Here is a 19,685-nt window from a genome sequence, read left to right on the forward strand (position 1 = left end):
CAAAAAATACATATATATATGACTTGTGCTAGACGTATATTCAGCATTGTTTTTTATATCTCTCTGAGTGGTATAGGTAGATCATGTCCATTCCTACTAGCAGCTGTACAGTTTTACATTGTATGTATACACTATTTTACTTATTCATACCCCTTTTGATGGATATTTAAGTGTTTCCAACTCTTTGATATAGAACTGTGTTGTGATGAACATCTACATAATTATCTCTTTGGGTGACTATGTGAGAATTTTTCTGCCTGAATTTGTTTTCAGTAAATATTCTCAAATTGCTCTCTTAAATGGGAGGATCAGTACAGTCAGCCCTCCATATCCACAGGTTCTGCAACCACAGATTCAACCACCTCAGATCCAAAATATACATTTTTTAATTCCAGAAATTTCCAAAAAAGCAAAACTTGAATTTCCATGCTTCAGCAACTATTTACATAGCATTTCCATTGTATTAGGTATTATAAGTAATCTAGAGATGATTTAAAATATACAGAAGAATGTGTGTAGGTTATATGCAAATACCATGCCATTATATCAATATATTAGGGACTTGAGCATCCAAGCAGTTTGGTACCCTTGCGTGTTCTGGGACCAATCCTCCTCCGAATACCAAAGGATGACTGTATAGTTCTCACCAGCTGTGTGAGCAAAAACATTCTTGTTTTCTCACATCCTAGGCAGCATATGATGTTGTCCAACCTAAATATTGTTGCCAATATGGATGTGAAGTGATCTCATTGTTTTCATTTGTATTTCTCTACTAATAAAGTTAACATCTCTTTATATGCTAACCAGCCATTTGAGTATCCCCATGTGAAAATTGCCTATTCATTTCCTTTGCCAATTGTCCAATATTTAAAACTGGACTTCCTATCTTTTCTTGAACCAATTTACAGTAGTTTCTTATATACTCTAGATTAATATTCTAGATATTAATCACTTGTTTTTTAAGTTGCAGATATATTTCCTAATCTGTTGGCTTTCTTTGCAAAGGGTGTTCTTCACTGAACAGAAATCTTTCATTTTGATGACCTCAAATCCATAATTTCTTTCCTTCTATAGCTGTGCTATGTTGTATCTTAACTCATTCTTTCTTAACCCAACATTTAAAAGATATTACCCCTATATTTTTTCTAGTAATTTCCTCATTTTAAGTTTTAATCATGAATCCATCTAGAGTTTATTTTTGAATGTACTGTTTGCCATGCACTTGCTTTTATTTTTTTATTTTTTTCATATAATGGCCCTTCTATTAAATAATCTTTCCCTTCCTCCTCTTGTTCTCCAGGCCACTATATAACGCAGGGTCCTGTTGGTGGACTCCATTCTGTTCCATTATTCATTTATCCATTCCCATGCCGGTGTCACACTGTTTTAATGACCATGGCTTTGTGATATCCCTTAATACACGGTAGGGCTAATCTCTTCTTTGTTTTGAGCATTGTCTTAATTATACACGGACTATTATTATTCCTTAAAAAATATAAAATCACTTTACAATTCTCCAAAAGTCCTGCTAGGATTTTTTAAAAATTTATTTAATTTATTTTTTGGCTGCGTTGGGTCTTTGTTGCTGTGCACGGGCTATCTCTAGGTGCGGTGAGCCAGTGCTACTCTTCGTTGCAGTGTGCAGGCTTCTCATTGCGGTGGCTTCTCTTTGTTGGGGAGCATGGGCTCTAGGCGCACAGGTTTCAGTAGTTGTGGCACGCAGGCTCAGTAGTTGTGGCTCACAGGCTTAGTTGCTCTGCCACATGTGGGATCTTCCCGGACCAGGGCTCGAACCTATGTCGCCTGCATTGGCAGGCGGATTCCCAACCACTGTGCCACCAGGGAAGTCCCCCTGCTAGGATTTTGATTCCAGTTGTATTAGGCTTATATATTAATTTGGGTACAATTGACACCTGTACAATGTTAAATATTCCCATCCATGAGAATAGCACATTTCCCCATTTATTCGGGCCTTCTTTTATACCCTTGAAGAGAAATTCAAACATTTCTCCACAAAGGCCAAGTGCAGTTTTGTTAGTGAACACTTTATAGTTTCGTTTATATTTCAAATATCTTGTTTTCTAACCGGTCATTGCTCATACAAAGGAAACTTATTCACTTTCAAATCTGATTTTGAATATAGTCACTTGGCTGAACTCTTTAACAAGTTCTAGTGGTTGATTCTCTTGTATTTTCTATGCAAATGGTTATATCCTCTGCTCTTTCCAATAAGCACGTTGAGACCTAAGGGAGTTAAAACTTGGGTCGGGAACGCCTCGGGACACACCTGCTTCCTCCCTCGAGAGCCAGCGAATCCCCTGCCCCGCGGGTTCTTGGCTGAGCGCTCGGCCCCCGCCAGGTGGACCCACTTCGCCGCAGGAACCCGCCCGGAGGAGGGGCGCCGCGGCCGCAGCCCCCGCCCCGCCAATCACAGCGAGGCCTCGCCACGGGCCGGGAAGGACCAATCCGCGACTTCTCTCCTCCGGGGCCGCCAGCCCTCGGCAAAGTGAGTCGGTTTCTGGAAAACTTCTTCCACAAGATGGCTCAGCGCTGATTTGCGGGGCCCGCAGCGACGGTTACCTGCCCCGGGGCCACAGAGCCGCCGGCCCAGCCCCCGAGCCTTGCACCTCCGCAGCCCTCGAGCTGTCCTCTCGCGCCCATGGCGGTGGCCGAGCTGTACACGCAGGTAGGCAGGGTGGCCCGACCTAAGGGAAGGCGCGCGGGAGGGAAGCGGCCGGGCGCTAGTGCTGACTGTACCTGGCGCCCGGGCCACACCTGTGCACCTGGCGCGCTCGCCGCGGGGAGGGGCCGCGGAGACAATGGGGGTTCGGGGAGCGTCGTATCCCCCGCCCCGCCGAGAGCTCGGGTCCCTATCCGTGGGGAAGGCGCCCGCCGGGAGCCTGGGTCCCCTCGGGATGGGAAGACCGAGTGCTAGGGGCTGCTTCTGCGGCAGGACCCGAGCTTCCCGGTGTCCAGGAGTTGCGGGTCCGTCCCTTCTCCCGCGCCTCTCGGCTCCTCCTCCTGAGCCACAGAGGGAATCAGACTTGCCCACGGAAACTCAGAAACCTCAGACACGGGCGAATAATAGCATCTATAATCTTCCGCCTTGAACAACTCGGCACAGAAGCTCGGACAGCAGTATTCAGGATGCTTTCTAATTCCCGGGTCTTCAAAATACCTGTACGTGCACTTAAGTTCATCTGGTGCCTGAAGCTGCGGGTGCCTGGTAGTGTGGGAGAAGTTGAGGGCTCCTGGGAATCCAGGGATCCTGACACTGCAGTCACAGGCTCTTTACTCACATTTATAAGGTGCTTTACAGCTTATAAAAAAAACCTTTCACGTACACCCCGAGTCCGGGAATCACTCTAGAGCATTCCTCTGAAACCTCCTCTTCCCACAAACGAGGGCTCCACCCCTTCTCTGGGAAGACCAGCATTCCCACATGGTGCCCAGAACCTTCTGAGATGAGCTTGGTTAATTATTTGGATAAAAAGTGTGAAAGTGTTGGAAAAAATCCACTCTAATAGCCATAAAGCCACATACTCCTGTACCCCAGTGGGGGAAATCTGTGGTACCCAGTATTCAGATAGATGAGACTAGAATTCATCCATTTGCCCTGACAAGTGTCCTAGCTTTATATTAAAGAGACACTTTTGCTGTAGATATAAACGATGGCTGTAAATAATTTGTTTCAATGGTTTAAGCAAGCTTTTTTTCTTCTACTTTGTTTAATTAGTTAACAGTACAAATACAAATTAACCAAACCGTATTTCCCCCTCTATTAACTAGAGTTCTAAATGGCAGTGTTAGAATAGTTTTACCGGTGAGAATGTGAGACATCAAATATCCAGCAATGCTTCTTAGATCTTCAGCTTACTGGAGATAAAAAAAAAATTCTTGAAAAAAACGATTCTTGGAAGATACTTTGGAGGTCGGAGGAAAATGCTGATTAATCCATTCTAAGTAACACTTTTTCCTGAAGCAAAAATACACAGGTGTGAATACCCCTATCATCAAGTGACTCATGCCACAAATATTTATTAAATACCAACTAGGTACCAGGCACAATGTAGGAAAACTAATATGGAAGAGTTTTCTAGAGGTGAGCTTGGATGGAGAAAGACTGAGAATCGCAGAGCCAGAAGGAGCCTTGATGGCCGTCTCTACCCACTTCGTGTCCAAGTAAACACCTGTGTCCAGGCACCTCCCTTCCCAGTGGCCAGTCAGCCTCCACTTTGTCAGTTCCAGAGGTGGGAAGCTCCCCCATTTGTGTAGCTGCCTGTTTAGGTTTTAGAGAACTTCTTTGTTAAAGAGTTCTTCCTTAAACTGACACAGAAATCTTAAGCTCTCTCCCTTGCTTCCCTACCACTCCCTCCCACACTCCCGAGTCTGCAGATCTAGCCAATTAGTCTAAGTCAAAGTTTGTGGCGGGGGAACCTTGGCCACAGTGAACCCCCAGGAGTGCTCTGTTTCCCTGCACGGTCTTAGCCACATAATGTTTTAAAACAACCTGAAACCCATTGCTGCACTCAGAGGCAAGTAGTCACCCTGTAGCAGGGTGATGGGTGGGCTGTCCATTCAGGGATCCGTGTGTGGCAGCCAGTTCCTGTGTGACATCCAGACCCACCCTATGATCTGCCCGCTGCCCCACTCACCCACTTTACACTGCTGTTACCTGCCTGGCCCCTGACTAATTTCCCTTCCGGCATTGAAGACAGGCATATTATCTCCCATAGAACATTTGTTTAGCACTTTTTGTATATAAAACATTATGCTTGGGGAAGGTTAGGAAAAGAACATTTAAATGATTAGTCTTGCCTCAGGGAGTTTTCTGATTAGTGAGAAATGAGAAATGTCAAGCAATTCAATCTGCTGAGGCCTGAAAGGCCTGGAGGAGCCTGCTGGGGGATGGGGCTTAGCGGGGGAGGGTCATGGCAGCCAAAGAGGTAGGTCAGGGCTTTATATTCCATTGAAGATTTTGAATGGGGATGACAGGATCCAGGGTGGTGTATGTCAGATATGCCAGCAGTGACCATGAGACTCTGTGCCCATGGGAGAGAGGCTGGAGTCAGGTAGCTGAATTCTCAGGTCATCCTAAGTGCGCGGGAAAAAAATTAGGGCTGCAGTGTTAGACATGGAGGATGGAAGGAGCGTGCAGAGAGCATGGACAGGTAGGTGAGAATGGGAGACGGCACTGGGACGTGTGAGGGGGAGGGCTGAGCCAAGGCTGACATGAGGTTAGAGTCTGAAAGATCGAAGCAGGCTGGTGCTGTGGACGCAGGGACTTCAGGAGGAGGAGACGTTAGGGAAGTCATGAGGCAAGGTTTGTACCTGCGGGGGTTGACGTGGTGAGGGGGCTTCCAAGGGAGAGTGCCCTGAGTGGTTGGAGGTTGGTATAGAAGATGGGCCAGGAGTTTTCCCCAGAGGTGGTAGTTGAAGCCCAGGCATGAGGGCCTCATCAAGGGAGAGAAGAGGGCCCAGACAGGACCCCGGGGATGCATCTGTTCAGGGAGGAAAGGAGGCAGAGGGGCCGCAGATGGAGCCATCCCAGGGAGGGGGACACGGGAGGCCTGGCACGGGAACCGCAGGAAGAGAGGTTCTGAGAAAGGGGACTCTCGGGAGGAAGTGTGTTGAGAGTAGTTGCTGCCAGTTGAAGTGTAAAACGACCCACCCCTTTTCAGAAGCTCTTTGGCAACGTGCCTTAGAAATGTTCAGAGCATTTGCTGTTCAGCAGTTCCACTGTTTGAAATCTCTCTGAGAAAAACCGGTCTGGCCATCCTCTTATTGAGCCCCTCTGGAGGCCCCTGTCACTTTCAGACTCACTGACCAGCCACAAGGCCCCGCCTCTGCATCTTCCCCTGCTGCCTGCCAGCTCCTGCCTTGGCTCACCCTCTGCCCAACTTCTTGCCATCCTGCAGCGCACTCCTGCAGTGTCACCGCTCTGTCTCTTCTGCTCACCGGTGCCTGCACCTTTCGAATTCAATTTGAGCAGTGCCTCTTCTTTCCTATTTTTTTAATCGAAGTATAGTTGATTTACAATATTGTTTTAGCTTCAGGTATACAGCAAAGTTATTCGTATTATTTTCCATGATAGGTTAATACAAGATATTGAATACAGTTCCCTGTGTTATACAGTAAATCCTTTTTGCTTGTCTATCTTATGTATAGTAGTTTGTTAATCCCATACTCTTAATTTATCTCTCCCTCCCCCGCTCCTTTTCCCCTTTGTAACCATAAGTTTGTTTACTATGTGAGTCTATTTCTGTTTTGTATATAGATTCATTTGTATAATTTTTTATATTCTTCATATAAATGATATGTAATATTTGTCTTTCTCTGACTTACTATGATATTCTCTAGGTCCATCCATGTTGCTGCAAATGGCAATATTTCATTCTTTTTTTACTGCTGAGTAATATATATATATCTATATATACACAGTCCATTTGGTGTGTGATATACATATATATATAGATATATATAGATATATATATATATCTATATATATAGGCATGTGGGCTTCAGTAGTTGTGGCGCACGGCCTTAGTTGCTCTGCGGCATGTGGAATCTTCCTGGACCAGGGCTCGAACCCATGTCCCCTGCATTGGCAGGTGGGTTCTTAACCACTGCGCCACCAGGGAAGTCCCAGTTGTAGACTTTTAGATGATGGCCATTCTGGTCAGTATGAGGTGATACCTCATTATGGTTTTGATTTGCATTTCTCTAATAATTAATTAATAATTATTAATTAATTGCTAGTAATTAGCAATGTCGAGCATCTTTTCGTGTGCCCATTGGCCATCGGTGTGTCTTCTTTGGAGAAATGTCTATTGAGGTCTTCTGCCCATTTTTTGATTAGGTTGTTTGTTTGTTTTATATTGAGTTGTATGAGCTGCTTTTGTATTTTGGAGATTAACCCCTTGTCAGTCACATTGCTGAGCAGTGCCCCTTCTGAGAAATCTTTGCAGCCAGCCCCTCCATCCAGGCACTTTTCATGATGACTTGTAACAGCTCCTTAACTCTGTCTCCCCTATTGACCAAGGGTTTCTAGAGAACAGGGAGCAGTAGGGACTCAGTAAATGTTTGATGTGTGCATGCATGAATGAATGAGTTTTTTTACTTTCAGAAAGAGCTATGGTCATGACGATGATGAATGTTGATGATAGTTACTTTTATCTTATAGTCATTGAGTACTTCTTATCTGCCAGATGCCATCCTCAGAACTCTGTGAACTTTATCCTCAGAACGTCTTTCATTTAACCTGAATAAACAATGCCATGTGTTAGTTATTGCTATCCCATTTTTACAAATGGCTCAGGTTAAGTAAGTTGCCTAAGGTTACATAGAAGCGATGGAGCTGGGATTAAAAACCTATCTTCTTAATACCTCCTACTCTCACCACCTTATTCAACGACCTTATCATCTTCCTTCTCTTCAAAGGATCTGACCTTTCCCCCAACACACAGAGGATTTTTGGAAAGTCCATTCATTTCATAGCTGCCTCCTCTGACATCTGGTTATTTATCAGATTATTCCTTCTAATAACTAAAATGGAACCAACCCCAATGTCCAGGAAGAGGGCTAGAGTTACGTGAATTATAGATAGAAGAATAGAATAGTATGAGGCCATTAAAAATGCTACTGTGAAGAGTTCATAACAACATGGGAAAATGTTTGTTATGTGGAAAATGACGGCACAAAAATGCATCTGCTCTGTGATCATAAACATATAAAATATGCAAAGTAAGAAGACCATGTATATCAATAACAATTCAGCAGTCAGTTCTGTAGCTGCAGAGAAGTCAAGGAGGATGAAGGCTGAGGAAGTGTCATTAGATTTGGCCACCAGGAGGTCCTTGGCATTGCTTCTCTTTTAGTAGAACTGTGAGGGAGAGAGGGGACACCTGGGCATGGTCACAGGCTGAAGGGATGGAACTGGTGGAGGACTGGAATCTGAAGATGTAAGAAAGGCACCAGGCATGGAGTAGCTTCAGAAGGTAATGGTGGACCTGAGGCTGGGTGGCAGGAGTTGGAAGACATGGAGCTCTTTAGAATGAGCTGTGGGCGGGACTGAGAGCTTGAGGAGAGTGACGATACCACCAACTTTTTCTCTTGCAGCATCATTCCAGACCCTTCACCATCAAGGCCACCATCCTCTGGGTGAATTTCAATTCCTTGATGCCCATCTTTGTGGCACTATTCTCTAGATCTGGTCTGCTCAGCCAGAGTACCGTGGAACCCGTGGGGCTGCAGCCTCCTGTGAGCTGCCCTCAGTGCAGGCGAGCATTAAGTCAGTGTTCTGTTTGTTTTAAGCAGAGCTGCTACATGCTGCCCCTGGAATGCACATGCACGGTGGCTGGGGTTAAGTCTTGGTTCTGCTAACTGGGTGACATTGAGCAAGTTACTTAATTTCTCTTGAGTTTCCACACCCGTAGAATGGATTTAAGTTTTACCAGTCATTGTAAGGATTCGATTACCTGTGTAAAATCCTTAGCACAATATCTGACACACAATGCTTAATAAAAGTTAGTTGTTTTTTATATTGATGCTATTGCAATACAGTTAATTTTTGGCACCTAACTGTTGGACTTTACATTTATTCCTATTAAATTTTCCATCTTGTTGTTTAGTGTTTAATGTTCTGCAGCTTGTCAAAACCTTTTTGAACCTTTTTTAAAACCTTTTTGTATCTTGATCATCTTTAGCTAATCATTTTATCTGTATATTTGATACACGTGTTCTGCTTTTTTATCTAAGATACTGGTGAAAGTGATGAATGGAGGGTGAGGCAGTAGAGCTGTATAGCATGCCTCTAAAGACCTTTCTAATTAACCAGAACTCAGGTTTTAGCCACAGATTCACAAATCATATTATCCTTCACCCATTTCTTTCTCTTCCTTGTGCTTGAGGAGCTCACAAGACATCTTCACAGAAATTCTGCTGAAACTCAGATATGCAAGGTCAAGAGAAATGCAGTCCAGGGCCTCTGTCTAAAATAAGGTCAAAGCTCAGTTTAATAACTTTCCACTTAGCTATTCTAAGCAGCTTTTAGATTTCTATATGTGATTAACCACCCTGGAAAATTAGATTTTTCTATTGTACTATATATGGAGAGTTCAAAAGAGTAAAAAAGGGACATAAAGACTAAAATACCAAGTTTATTGGTGCAAACTACTTGGAATTTGAGTTTTTGTTCAGTAGATGTTTTTATGGAGTGCTAGCCATGGGGAAATCATTGTATTGAGTTCCAGGGCACAAAGACAAGGCTCTTGAAGCTCACACGCTAGTGGGGGAGATGGGAAGCCACCTGAAACCTGGGGAGGGAGCAGAGAGCGCGCTAAAGAGGAAGCATTCAGTCCTGCCTGGGGTGGAGGGTGGTGGGGAAAGCACCGCAGGTGGGAATCTTGAGCTGACTCTTGACTGCTCAGAGCAGTTTGCTCACAGATGGGGAGAGGCGGGATGGCACTGGGGGTGGAAGGAACAGAAGTGCATAGCAGAGAGCCAGGAAGAGCTTGGCATGTTCTAGAAACTGCTAGTGGTTTGGGTGGCAGCAGGCAGAGGATGGATTGAAAAGAAGGTGAGGCCTGAGTAGGAAAACTGGCTAGGACTGTGGTTCCCAGGCCTGGATGTTCATCAGAATCCATCAGGGGGAACTTTCATCTTGCTGGGCCCCACCCACGGAAATTCTGATTCAGGTGCGGGTAGAGGAATCTGTCTATCCACAGAAACCGGTGCTCAGCCTGGTTGAGGAAGCACTCAGCAGGTTGTGGTACCCATCAAGAGAAGATTGGTGGGAGCAGCATGGGGGGATCTGATTGATGGCCATGGCATTGGGGGTGGATGGGGCAGACAGGTGGGACCTGTTTTAGATATAGGCGTCCTAGCACTTGATAACCATCTGATTGTTGGGGGCGAAGGGAAGGAGGGAGAGGGTGTCCAGCGCTGTCCCAGGTTTCTGAGTTGACGGGCAAGGGAACTGAGGAGGAAGATTGAGTGTGGGGCAGGCGTAATGATCACTCAAGCTTGGGATTTGTGAGTGTCAGAGGACATTTCGGGGCTGACGTCTGGGAGACAGTTGGAAATGTGGTCTAGACCCACTGAGAGATCTGGGCTGGAGGCCTCAGTGGTGCCCAGGTGCCAGGGCAGTCGTGGAAGCTGTGGGAATGGGTGAAAGTCTCCAGAAACAGCCTGTCATGAGGGGAGGCCGGGAGGGATCTTGGGAGACGCGGGAGGAGGCTGGGGAGCTGGGAAGGCCTGCAGGAACGAGTGAAGAGGAGAGAAGGGAGCGTGGTGTCGCTGCTCTGGCCTGGCTGACCGAGAACGTGGAGACCCCCTTCCAGTCCAGAGAGTGGCTAGGAGAAAACCCCTGTCGTCCCATATGCCATGTAAAGTCTCCAAGCCGTTTCTGTGGCTGATGCCGGTAGACCCCTCAAATAGGCGGGACACATGAGAAGATGCCACTCGTCGTATCTGAGCATGTGGGGTGGGCGGATTTGGCCTGTTCCTGAGGACGTGTCCCTTCCTCCTGAAGCCTTTGCCTCATTCCCGAGCCTGCCCGGACGTGGATGCACCATGATGTCCCCCCACAGGGGAAGATTCCCAGGACAGGCGTGGGCGGCAGGCCTCGCTGCCCTCCTGGCCCTGCGGCAGGCGGCCCCCGGAGGGCTTGGCAAGCGACCTGAGTCAGGAGGCTCCTGCCCCACAGGAAGGAGCCACCCTGGGGAGGTCCCATGGGAGCTGGTCATGTCGTTTGTCCAGACACTGCAGTTAGCTCTCTCTCCGGTTTGAAGCATTGCCTTGTGGGTTGAGGAATGTGAGGCAGAAGGGAGGGACCGAATGGGTGTAACTGAGGTGGAACCAGGTAAACTTGGGCGTGTTTACTTACCAGGCTGGGTCTCAGCTGCGGGGGGGCCCTAAACGGCCGACGGCCTTGCCGACAGAGGCATCAGGCCTGGCGGGGTGTGCGCAGCCTGGAGAATCCGGGGCTGAGGAAGCCATTTGTGTTCACGCCAGAAGAGAAGCAGCCTCTTGGTTCCATACGTCCTAATGCATTTAAGGCTACTTTTATCTGAAACAGACTAGCCTGTGCGCTCTCAAGTAGATGGCTGCAGTTGAGAGTTCAGGATTATTTTCAGAGCCAGGCTCATTCAATTAACAAGTAGTTCAAAGAAGGAGTCCCAAGCTCTGGCTCCGTGGCGTCCTGGCCTTTGAGATTCTCTGGGTGGTGTTTGGTGAGTTATTGACCTCTCTGGGCTTGAGTTTGGGGATCAGGAAAACAAAGGCCTTGGGTTAACTTAGTGACTTGCATCACTTCTCAGAGCCTAAGGTTTCCATGGAAGGGCCTGAGGGACCTCAGCTGCAGAACATGGTGGGCTACCACCATTTCATTTGAAGCAAGCTTTGAAAAGAACTTTGACAGCTTGGAGTAGACAATCTCCTGGGACCCTTTCAGCTATAAAATTCTGTAGTGGCCAATTCTTGATAAATGGGATATTCCCAATTATCATAAAAATATTATCCTATAAAAAAGTATTAATGATTTCAGCTTTATGAGGTTCGCAACAAATACTTTCAAGAGCAGACCTGACATGGAAAATAGTAGCCCATGGCAACAAGTATGTGTGGAGTGTGGGTGTGTGTGTCTGTGTGCTTGTGAGGCTTCTCTCCACCTATCTGCATGGGCGTGTGTCTCTGAGTGTGTCATTGCCCGCCAGGTCATTCTTCCATTTTCTCTCTCTTTCCCTTTCCCTCCCCCTCTCTCTTGCAAGTATCACTCATCCCGTGCCACATTTCAGCAAACTTCTGCTCTTAGCTAGCTGTCAAGAATTAAAGCAAACCCAAATAACTTAGGGAGTCATGATTGGTATTCAACGGATGATAAACATATAGTTTTTGTTCGATAAGTGAGGCAGCTTATATTAACTACTAGATTAATAAATGTGCTCCTCAACCAACTTTGTCCTAGTCTAGTCCTGGCACCCCAAACTTTGTTTTATACTTATTCCTTATTTCCTTCAACATCTTATTATGAAAATTTAAAGTATACAAAAAAGTTGAAAAAATTTTACGGTATCTGTCCCACCACCTAGATTCTAGCATGAATATTTTACCATATTTGTTATATCACATGTCTGTCCATCTTTTTATACTTCAGTCCTCAGCCCATCTTATTTTTTGAAGCATTTTAGGGTAATTGCATACATCAATACATGTCCTCCTAAATATTAGTATGCGTATTGTTGAGTTCCATAGTTGTTTAGTTCTTTTTGTAAAATTTCCAGACAATGAAAGGTACGTATCTTAAGCGTGCGTTCTCTGATGTTTGAAAAAGGGCTTAACACCTGTGTAACCCAGACCCCTTCAAGGTACAGAATGTTGCCATCGCCCCACAAGATTCCCTCCCCAGACCCACCTACCCCCAGAGGCAACTACTGTTCTGATTCTTTTCCCCACATTGTATTTGTTTTACCTGTTCTAGTACTTCATTTAAAGGACTCATACAGAATGTACTCGTTTGTGTACAGCTTCTTTAACTCAGCCTAATACTTTGGAGATTCATTCATGTTCTTGCTTGTATCAGCAGTTGATTCTTTTTATTGGTAAGTAGTATTCCATTGTATGAGTATACCACAGTTTTATGTTTTTTTAATTTATTCTCATGTTAGTGGACATAGAGTCTGTTTCTAGTTTTTAGCCATTATGAAGAAAGTTACTATGAACGTTCATGTACAAGTCTTTTTGTGAACATATATTTTGATATTTGCCTTTAAAGATGGCATATTCTGATTATAAAAGTAAAATATGCAAATTATAGAAAGTACATAAAACTATAAAGAAGAAAAGTAAAATGTCATAATTATTGCCCAGAATTTTTTTGTAACTGAAAACTCCTGAAGGTGTGATCTCTCAACCCAAGGGAAGATTTCCTCACAGTGGAAAGGCCCCAGCAGTCCACAAGCCACGTGTTCAGCTGGCTTATGTCCTGGTCATCATTTGGTCATGATGTTTGCCCTCTCAGCTGTTAAGAAGCAGAGATTCACAAAAGGCAGTGTCTTGTTTGTGACTATTCCCAGAGTCAAGGATGATGCCTGGTGCCAATTCAGTGCCCAGGAACTGTACTCAAAAGGATGGCAGGCACTTAGGCAAAAGTGCAGCATTCTTGGGCTTCCCTGGCGGCACAGTGGTTAAGAATCTGCCTGCCAATGCAGAGGACATGGGTTCGAGCCCTGGGCCGGGAAGATCCCACATGCCGTGGAGCAACTAAGCCCGTGCACCACAACAAGAGAAGCCACCGCAATGAGAAGCCTGCACGCTGCAACGAAGAGTAGCCCCTGCTCGCTGCAACTAGAGAAAGCCTGCGCGAAGACCCGATGCAGCCTAAATAAATAAAATAAATAAATAAATAAATAAGTGCAGCATTCTCCCCTAAAGGCACAAACATTCCCTGTTACAAGAGTTTACACACTCGACAATTACCTTCAGAAGGTCCCTTTGTCCCATTGAGGGACAATGCCAGAGGACCAGTATTCCTTTGGCCTGTGAATGTAAGGAGGTGGAAAGGAGATGCCACTGTAGGCACCAGCCTGAACTGGGTGCTCATCTCAGCTCTGCTCCTGGAGAACTTGGAGTCCCCTGAGGCCAGTTTTCTCTGGGAAATAAAGGTTAGACCCTGCATGGCTTCTTAGGCTTCATCTAGATCTGGGATCCCGAGCTATTGAGCCTTTGGATTCAGGAGCTTTCCTGGGTGCTGCTTCATGTCTCCATGTGAGTGCTTCCCAATTCTTGTTCCTTTTGGCCTGGTTATGTCCCAGGACATCAGGGTATCCTGTAGGGGTGCCCCAATTGATAGAAACCACCGGTATGTGAGCAGAGAGATGCAAATATACACATAATGCACATGCAGCTCTAGGTTAGAGATTGGCTGAGTTAGTAGGAAGATCATGATGACTAAGAGGAGATAACTTTCTTTCTTGGTAATTCAGCACTGTGCCAGACGCATACATAAGAGATGCCCAGGTGTTTGTTTTTTTAGATTTATTTTATTTTATTTATTTATTTATTTATTTATTGGCTGCGTTGGGTCTTCGTCACTGTGCATGGGCTTTCTCTAGTTGCAGCGAGCAGGGGCTACTCTTCGTGGCAGTGCAACAAAGACTCTCCCTGAGTCTGGTTTTGGCGCATGGGCTTAGTTGCTCCTTGGCATGTGGGATCTTCCCAGACCAGGGCTCGAACCCACGTCCCCTGCATTGGCAGGTGGATTCTTAAACACTGCGTCACCAGGAAAGTCCCAGGAGGTGCCCAGGTGTTGGATGGATGGATGGATCGATGGATGGATGGGATGGATAGATGGGATGGATGGATGGGTGAATGAATGAACGAGAGAGTGAATGAACAAACAAACAAATAGATGACCACAGGAGAATACGAAATGTGGGGTCTGGGTGAAAGCAAGAGTAGTCAGTGCATGATGCTGACAGCATGCATGCAGGAGAGAGAAGAATGACTCATGGGGCCCTGTGACAGCTGCCGTATAGGGACATGGCAGTCACTTTGTGTTTATCTCAAGCTGCGTTCAGGTGCCATTGGTGACTTCTGGAGAGTGAGCCTGCCCCCTTCCCAGTGTGTGAGTGTGAATATTAGATGTGTGTATTGGTCGGCTTGAGCTGCCGTAACAATATACCACAGACTGGGTGCTTAAACAACAGACGTTTATTTTCTCACAGTTCTGGAGGCTGGGCAGTCCAAGATCAAGGTGTTGGCAGGGTTGGTCTAGGAGGGCTTCTCCCCTTGGGTGCAGACAGCTGTTTTCTCACTGAACTCCCATGGCCTTTCTTCTGTGCATGCAGGTGGAGAGAGAGTGTGCATGCAAGCTCCCTGGTATCTCTTCTTATAAGGACACTAATCTTATCGGATCGGGGCCTTATGACCTCATTTAACCTTAATTACCTCTTAAAGACCTTATCTCCAAATATATTCACATTGGGGGTTAGGGCTTCAACGTATGAATTTTGGGAGGATAATTCAGTACGTAGCAATGTAGTTCTGCTTAAGGACTTGCACATCAGCACTGAGCCAGGTGGCACATTGAGCTCGGGACTTCCACATTTCCCACGGTGGGAATCCTTGGCTGCTGACCAGTGTGATAAGACTGTGATAACACTGCTGTAACACTACTTCCACAGCATTTTGCAAAGTGCTGTCAGCCACTCAGTCCAATTTAACCTCCCAGCAAACCTGTAAAGTACTGAGTAGGTATTGTGCCCATTTTATAGATGAGAAAAATGAGCACAAGAAGTGTCGTGTCTGGCCCAGAGCCCCGTGGTCCATCAGTGGTGAACCACATCCCTCTGCTCCAGCTCTTGTAGACAGTGCTCAGATCTTCCCATTAAGAGACTCACAGATTTCCTTTCCACTCCCAGGCTTTCCTTTTTCAATATGTATTTAAGAGACTTTGGGAATTCTGTTACCTGTGAAATGAAGCAGCTAGGCCTGTTGCATTGCAGATACGCTAACAATGACCTCACAAGCAAAAATTACGTAAAAGTATTCCTAATGAATTCACTGACGTAGTGGACAGAAAGAAATCTCCCCGAGTCTAATCATCTAACGATTTGTGTTTTGCTTTTAAAGTGCTGAAATTAAGCCTTTCTTATTCTGTTGGTCAGTACAACAGGGTTTGGATTCCTGATCCTGAAGAAGTTTGGAAGTCTGCCGAAATAGCGAAGGACTATAGAGTTGGTGACAAAGTCCTACGTCTCCTGCTGGAGGATGGAACGGTGAGGGTCCTTGATCATAACTACCATGATGTATAAAGGAGAAACTGTAGGGTGTGTGTGGAGGGGAGCACCTTCGGCGGGGGCACATGAGGGGGCACCTAACATGGCCAGCTGGTGCTGTGGATGCACCCGTGTGTTTGTACTCCTCCCCACCCCCCTGCCTCCACCCCCCACTACCCTAATGAAGACATAAAGTGCCCTGCGTCAGCTGGGCCTCTCTCTGGAATGAGATGCAGTGGACAGGTCTGTGCTCTCTGCTGCCTTTCTGGGGATTCAGCAATGTTGGGAGAATGCTGAAAAATGATTACCATTTTGGTTTTATGGGTCTCAGCACAGAGACTGGGTGACGATGAGAAACTTGGAGAGGAAGTAGTTTGAGCCCAGGACATAAACTGGTGGAGGAAAACATCAAGATGGGAAGAGGAAGAGACATAGAAGAAGGGAGATAGAAAACAGGAAGGGAGAGGGAGGTGTGGGAGAATGGAGAGTCAGTCTATGGATGGATAGAAACAGGTAAGAATTGGGACCTCCAGGAGGGAGTGTAACAGGGCAATTGGAGGAGTGACGGAAGATGGGACAAGGGGACAGGAAGCCCAGCTGGGTAGGACATTATGAGGAAGCTCTGTGGTGCTGGTGTGGCAAGGGAGAGGCAAAGGATGGGCACCTGCCCCCATGGTAGAGCATGCTCGTGAAGAGTTCCTCTCAAAGGCTGGTCATGGCTTTCGATGACCAGTTTCTACAGATTTTATCTCCGCTTTAAGTTTCCATGATGAGTCGTCCTTTCCCCCCATAGCTGTAATGACATCCCACTGGATCCATAGCTAGGCTGACCTTAGGTTTTTAGAATCAAGTATCTGGATGCAGAGCTGGGCAAAGGATTCATGATCCATCTGGATGTCAGAGTTAGTCCTGGGAATTTCACATGAATATTAAAATGCTGGAATTTCCAAGGCATGGAAATGGTCTCTGCAGAGGCAGGACTTATTACTGCCAATCAGACTGTCCTGGATTTGGAGTCATCTCCTGAGATCCTGGGAAGGGAGATAAACATAGCAGTTAAGAGCACATCCTCTAGAATCAGACTGAGTTCAAATCCTGCCCAGTCTGTGGCAGACTATCTGGGTTCAAATCCCACTAAGTCTGTGACAGTGAGCCCCTCGGCTTCCTCACATGTCAGATGGAGTTAGTAACAGCATATCACAGGGCTGCTGGAGATCAGATGAGATAATCCCTGGGGGCATGTGTAAATGCAAGAGACAAGGCAGAGGACCTGCTATTTCCATTTAGCCTTTCCCTTCCCATCAGAAACTTCTTGGGGGCATTTGTTGAGTATCTCCTGTGCACAGTCAAGGTTCTGATTAGGGATCAGATGGCTTTGGGGAGAAAAATCTCAGGGCAGCAGCTGCAGTGGCAGTTTGCTGCTTTAGTAATATGAGCAGGGCTTCAGGTGGCGACATTCCTGGCCCTGAATGAGCTGCTCAGAGGAGGAGGGGGAGAGGCAGGTAAGATGGCAGGTGGCCAGACTTTTTTTTTTTTTTTAACATCTTTATTGGAGTATAATTGCTTTACAATGGTGTGTTAGTTTCTGCTGTATAACAAGGTAAATCAGCTATACATATACATATATCCCCATATCTCCTCCCTCTTGCGGCTCCCTCCTACCCTCCCTATCCCACCCCTCTAGGTGGTCACAAAGCACCGAGCTGATCTCCCTGTGCTATGCGGCTGCTTCCCACTAGCTATCTATTTTACATTTGGTAGTGTATATATGTCCATGCCACTCTCTCACTTTGTCACAGCTTACCCTTCCCCCTCCCCGTATCCTCAAGTCCATTCTCTAGTAGGTCTGCGTCTTTATTCCCGTCTTGCCCCCAGGTTCTTCATGACCATTTTTTTTTTTTTTTTTTTTAGATTCCATATATATGTGTTAGCATACGGTATTTGTTTTTCTCTTTCTGACTTACTTCACTCTGTATGACAGACTCTAGGTCCATCCACCTCACTACAAATAACTCCATTTCGTTTCTTTTTATGGCTGACTAATATTCCATTGTATATATGTGCCACATCTTCTTTATCCATTCTTCTGCTGCTTTTTAACTTAACCCTTTATCTATACCATGAAGGGCAAAGCCTGCTTTATGTAAGAAAATATCACCTCTGTTTCTAGCTGTCGATCTGATGTTCTTCACATTCATATTTTCTCCCCTCCCCCAAAGACTTTCTGTTCTATTTGTTTTTTTCTCTCTTTCTGTTTCTTTCACACATAAGACACACACACACACACAGTGGCTGAACTGGAAAAGGAGGCTGTTGATTTAAAACATAACGGAAAAACTCAGGGTAAGTACAAATTATGTATGAGCGGCACTTTATCTTATTCTCGAAAGTGTGTAGGTTAAGAATATCCTGCTTGGGGCAGGTCCATAAATATAATTGCATTGATAATGAGCAGGCAGCTGCTATGAGGACCCATGCCCAGTTGTCCTGGATTGCCCTGAGCTGCTCTCCTTATGGAAAACAGTCCAACCAGCCAACAAACCAAACCCCTGTCAGTGTTGACCAGGCATCATGACGCAGGCTTCAGAGTCAGCCAGACCCATATTAACTGTGTGACCTTCAACAAGGAGCTTAACTTCTCTGAACCTGTCTCCTTAACTCTTAGTTAGGGCTGTCATGCTCTCCTTGGAAAGCAGTTCTGAGGATCAGATGAAAAACCAGTGCTGAGTACTTGGCATAGGGCCTGCAGAGTGGGCTCTTACTACGGGGCAGCTGGGTCACTTTGTGCAGCTGGTCCAGGACCAGGTATGGAAAGGAAGGCAGCCTGGGCGGTGGAAGGGAAACAAGCCTGCTGGGTGACCTTGCTCAAGTCACTTCCCCAAGCTGTGAAGTGAAAGTGAAGGAAGGTAGAACAGGTGGTAATAAGGTCCCTTAATGCTCTGACATCTGCAAGGCCCACAAGGCATGCTGACCTTGCCTTCATTCTGCTCAGGCAGCTACTTTCGGAATATACATGGGTGAAATCTAGCAGATGAGAGGCCATCCTGGGCCAGTTACTCAGCCCAGGGCTGAGAATCATAGAAATAGGCAGCCCTGCAGCCCTTGGGAACACAGGTGGCTGCAGACAGGAGTCACCTGTACTGGGGGCCTCTCACAGAGAGACCATCACCCCACGCAGGCTCCTTTAGACACTTCTCACCACCAAGAATGTCAACTTCCAGCAGAGATTCGGCAACCTTAGAGCTTCAAGGGACCTTAGATCATTGAGTCATTTTAGCAACAGAATCCTGTTTCCAAATGAAAACTCTCATGGCACCAGCAGTTAAACCACATGCAAGTAGAGCCCCTGTGGTAGAATTGGGATGGGATCCCCAGGTCCCTGACCATGTAACTTCCCTGTCACCCCTCATTGAGGCCTCTGTAGCTCTGAGGACCCCTGATCTGGTCCAGCCAGTCTTTTCACAGATGAGAGAAGGGAGGGCCAGAGAAGGTGAGTGACACACCCTAGGGCACACAGCCAATAATACCTTGATCACCTGGCTCCCAAAAGTCAGCCACGAAGATTATTTTCTCATTGCTATATGTAAATTTGTTTTTTAGAGTGTCAGGGATCACTCCAAAGAGGGGTAGATAGGAAAGAGGACAGTGATTCAGCAGAAACACCAAAAAACTTCTTCTTCCAGAACTTTAATTTCATCTTTGTCCACAGGAGCTGGATTATTCCGTTGATCCAGAATCTCTGCCTCCACTTCGGAATCCTGACATCCTCGTGGGTGAGAATGACCTCACGGCCCTCAGCTATCTCCACGAGCCCGCTGTGCTCCACAATCTCAGAATCCGCTTTGCAGAATCCAAACTCATTTACACCTACAGTGGTAAGGAGAGCAATTCTAGGAGCGCAGGAATGAC

At 46.1% G+C, this 19,685-nt stretch overlaps 1 protein-coding gene across 3 annotated transcripts in view; it reads left to right on the forward strand.

Moving 5' to 3' along the window:
- Positions 1 to 2,323: 2,323 nt before the first annotated feature.
- MYO5C (myosin VC) overlaps positions 2,324 to 19,685 on the forward strand; it is a 106,465-nt gene continuing 89,103 nt past the window's right edge. For all 3 annotated transcript variants that reach the window (XM_059913283.1, XM_059913284.1, XM_059913285.1), the window contains exons 1-3: positions 2,324 to 2,686; positions 15,666 to 15,776; positions 19,486 to 19,651. In XM_059913283.1, coding sequence (XP_059769266.1) covers positions 2,660 to 2,686; positions 15,666 to 15,776; positions 19,486 to 19,651 — 304 coding nt within the window. In that variant the 5' untranslated portion in view covers positions 2,324 to 2,659. The remainder of the gene's footprint in view (positions 2,687 to 15,665; positions 15,777 to 19,485; positions 19,652 to 19,685) is intronic.

This window comes from Balaenoptera ricei, chromosome 2 (genome assembly GCF_028023285.1).
Source record: "Balaenoptera ricei isolate mBalRic1 chromosome 2, mBalRic1.hap2, whole genome shotgun sequence".
In the NCBI taxonomy this organism is placed as follows: domain Eukaryota; kingdom Metazoa; phylum Chordata; class Mammalia; order Artiodactyla; family Balaenopteridae; genus Balaenoptera; species Balaenoptera ricei.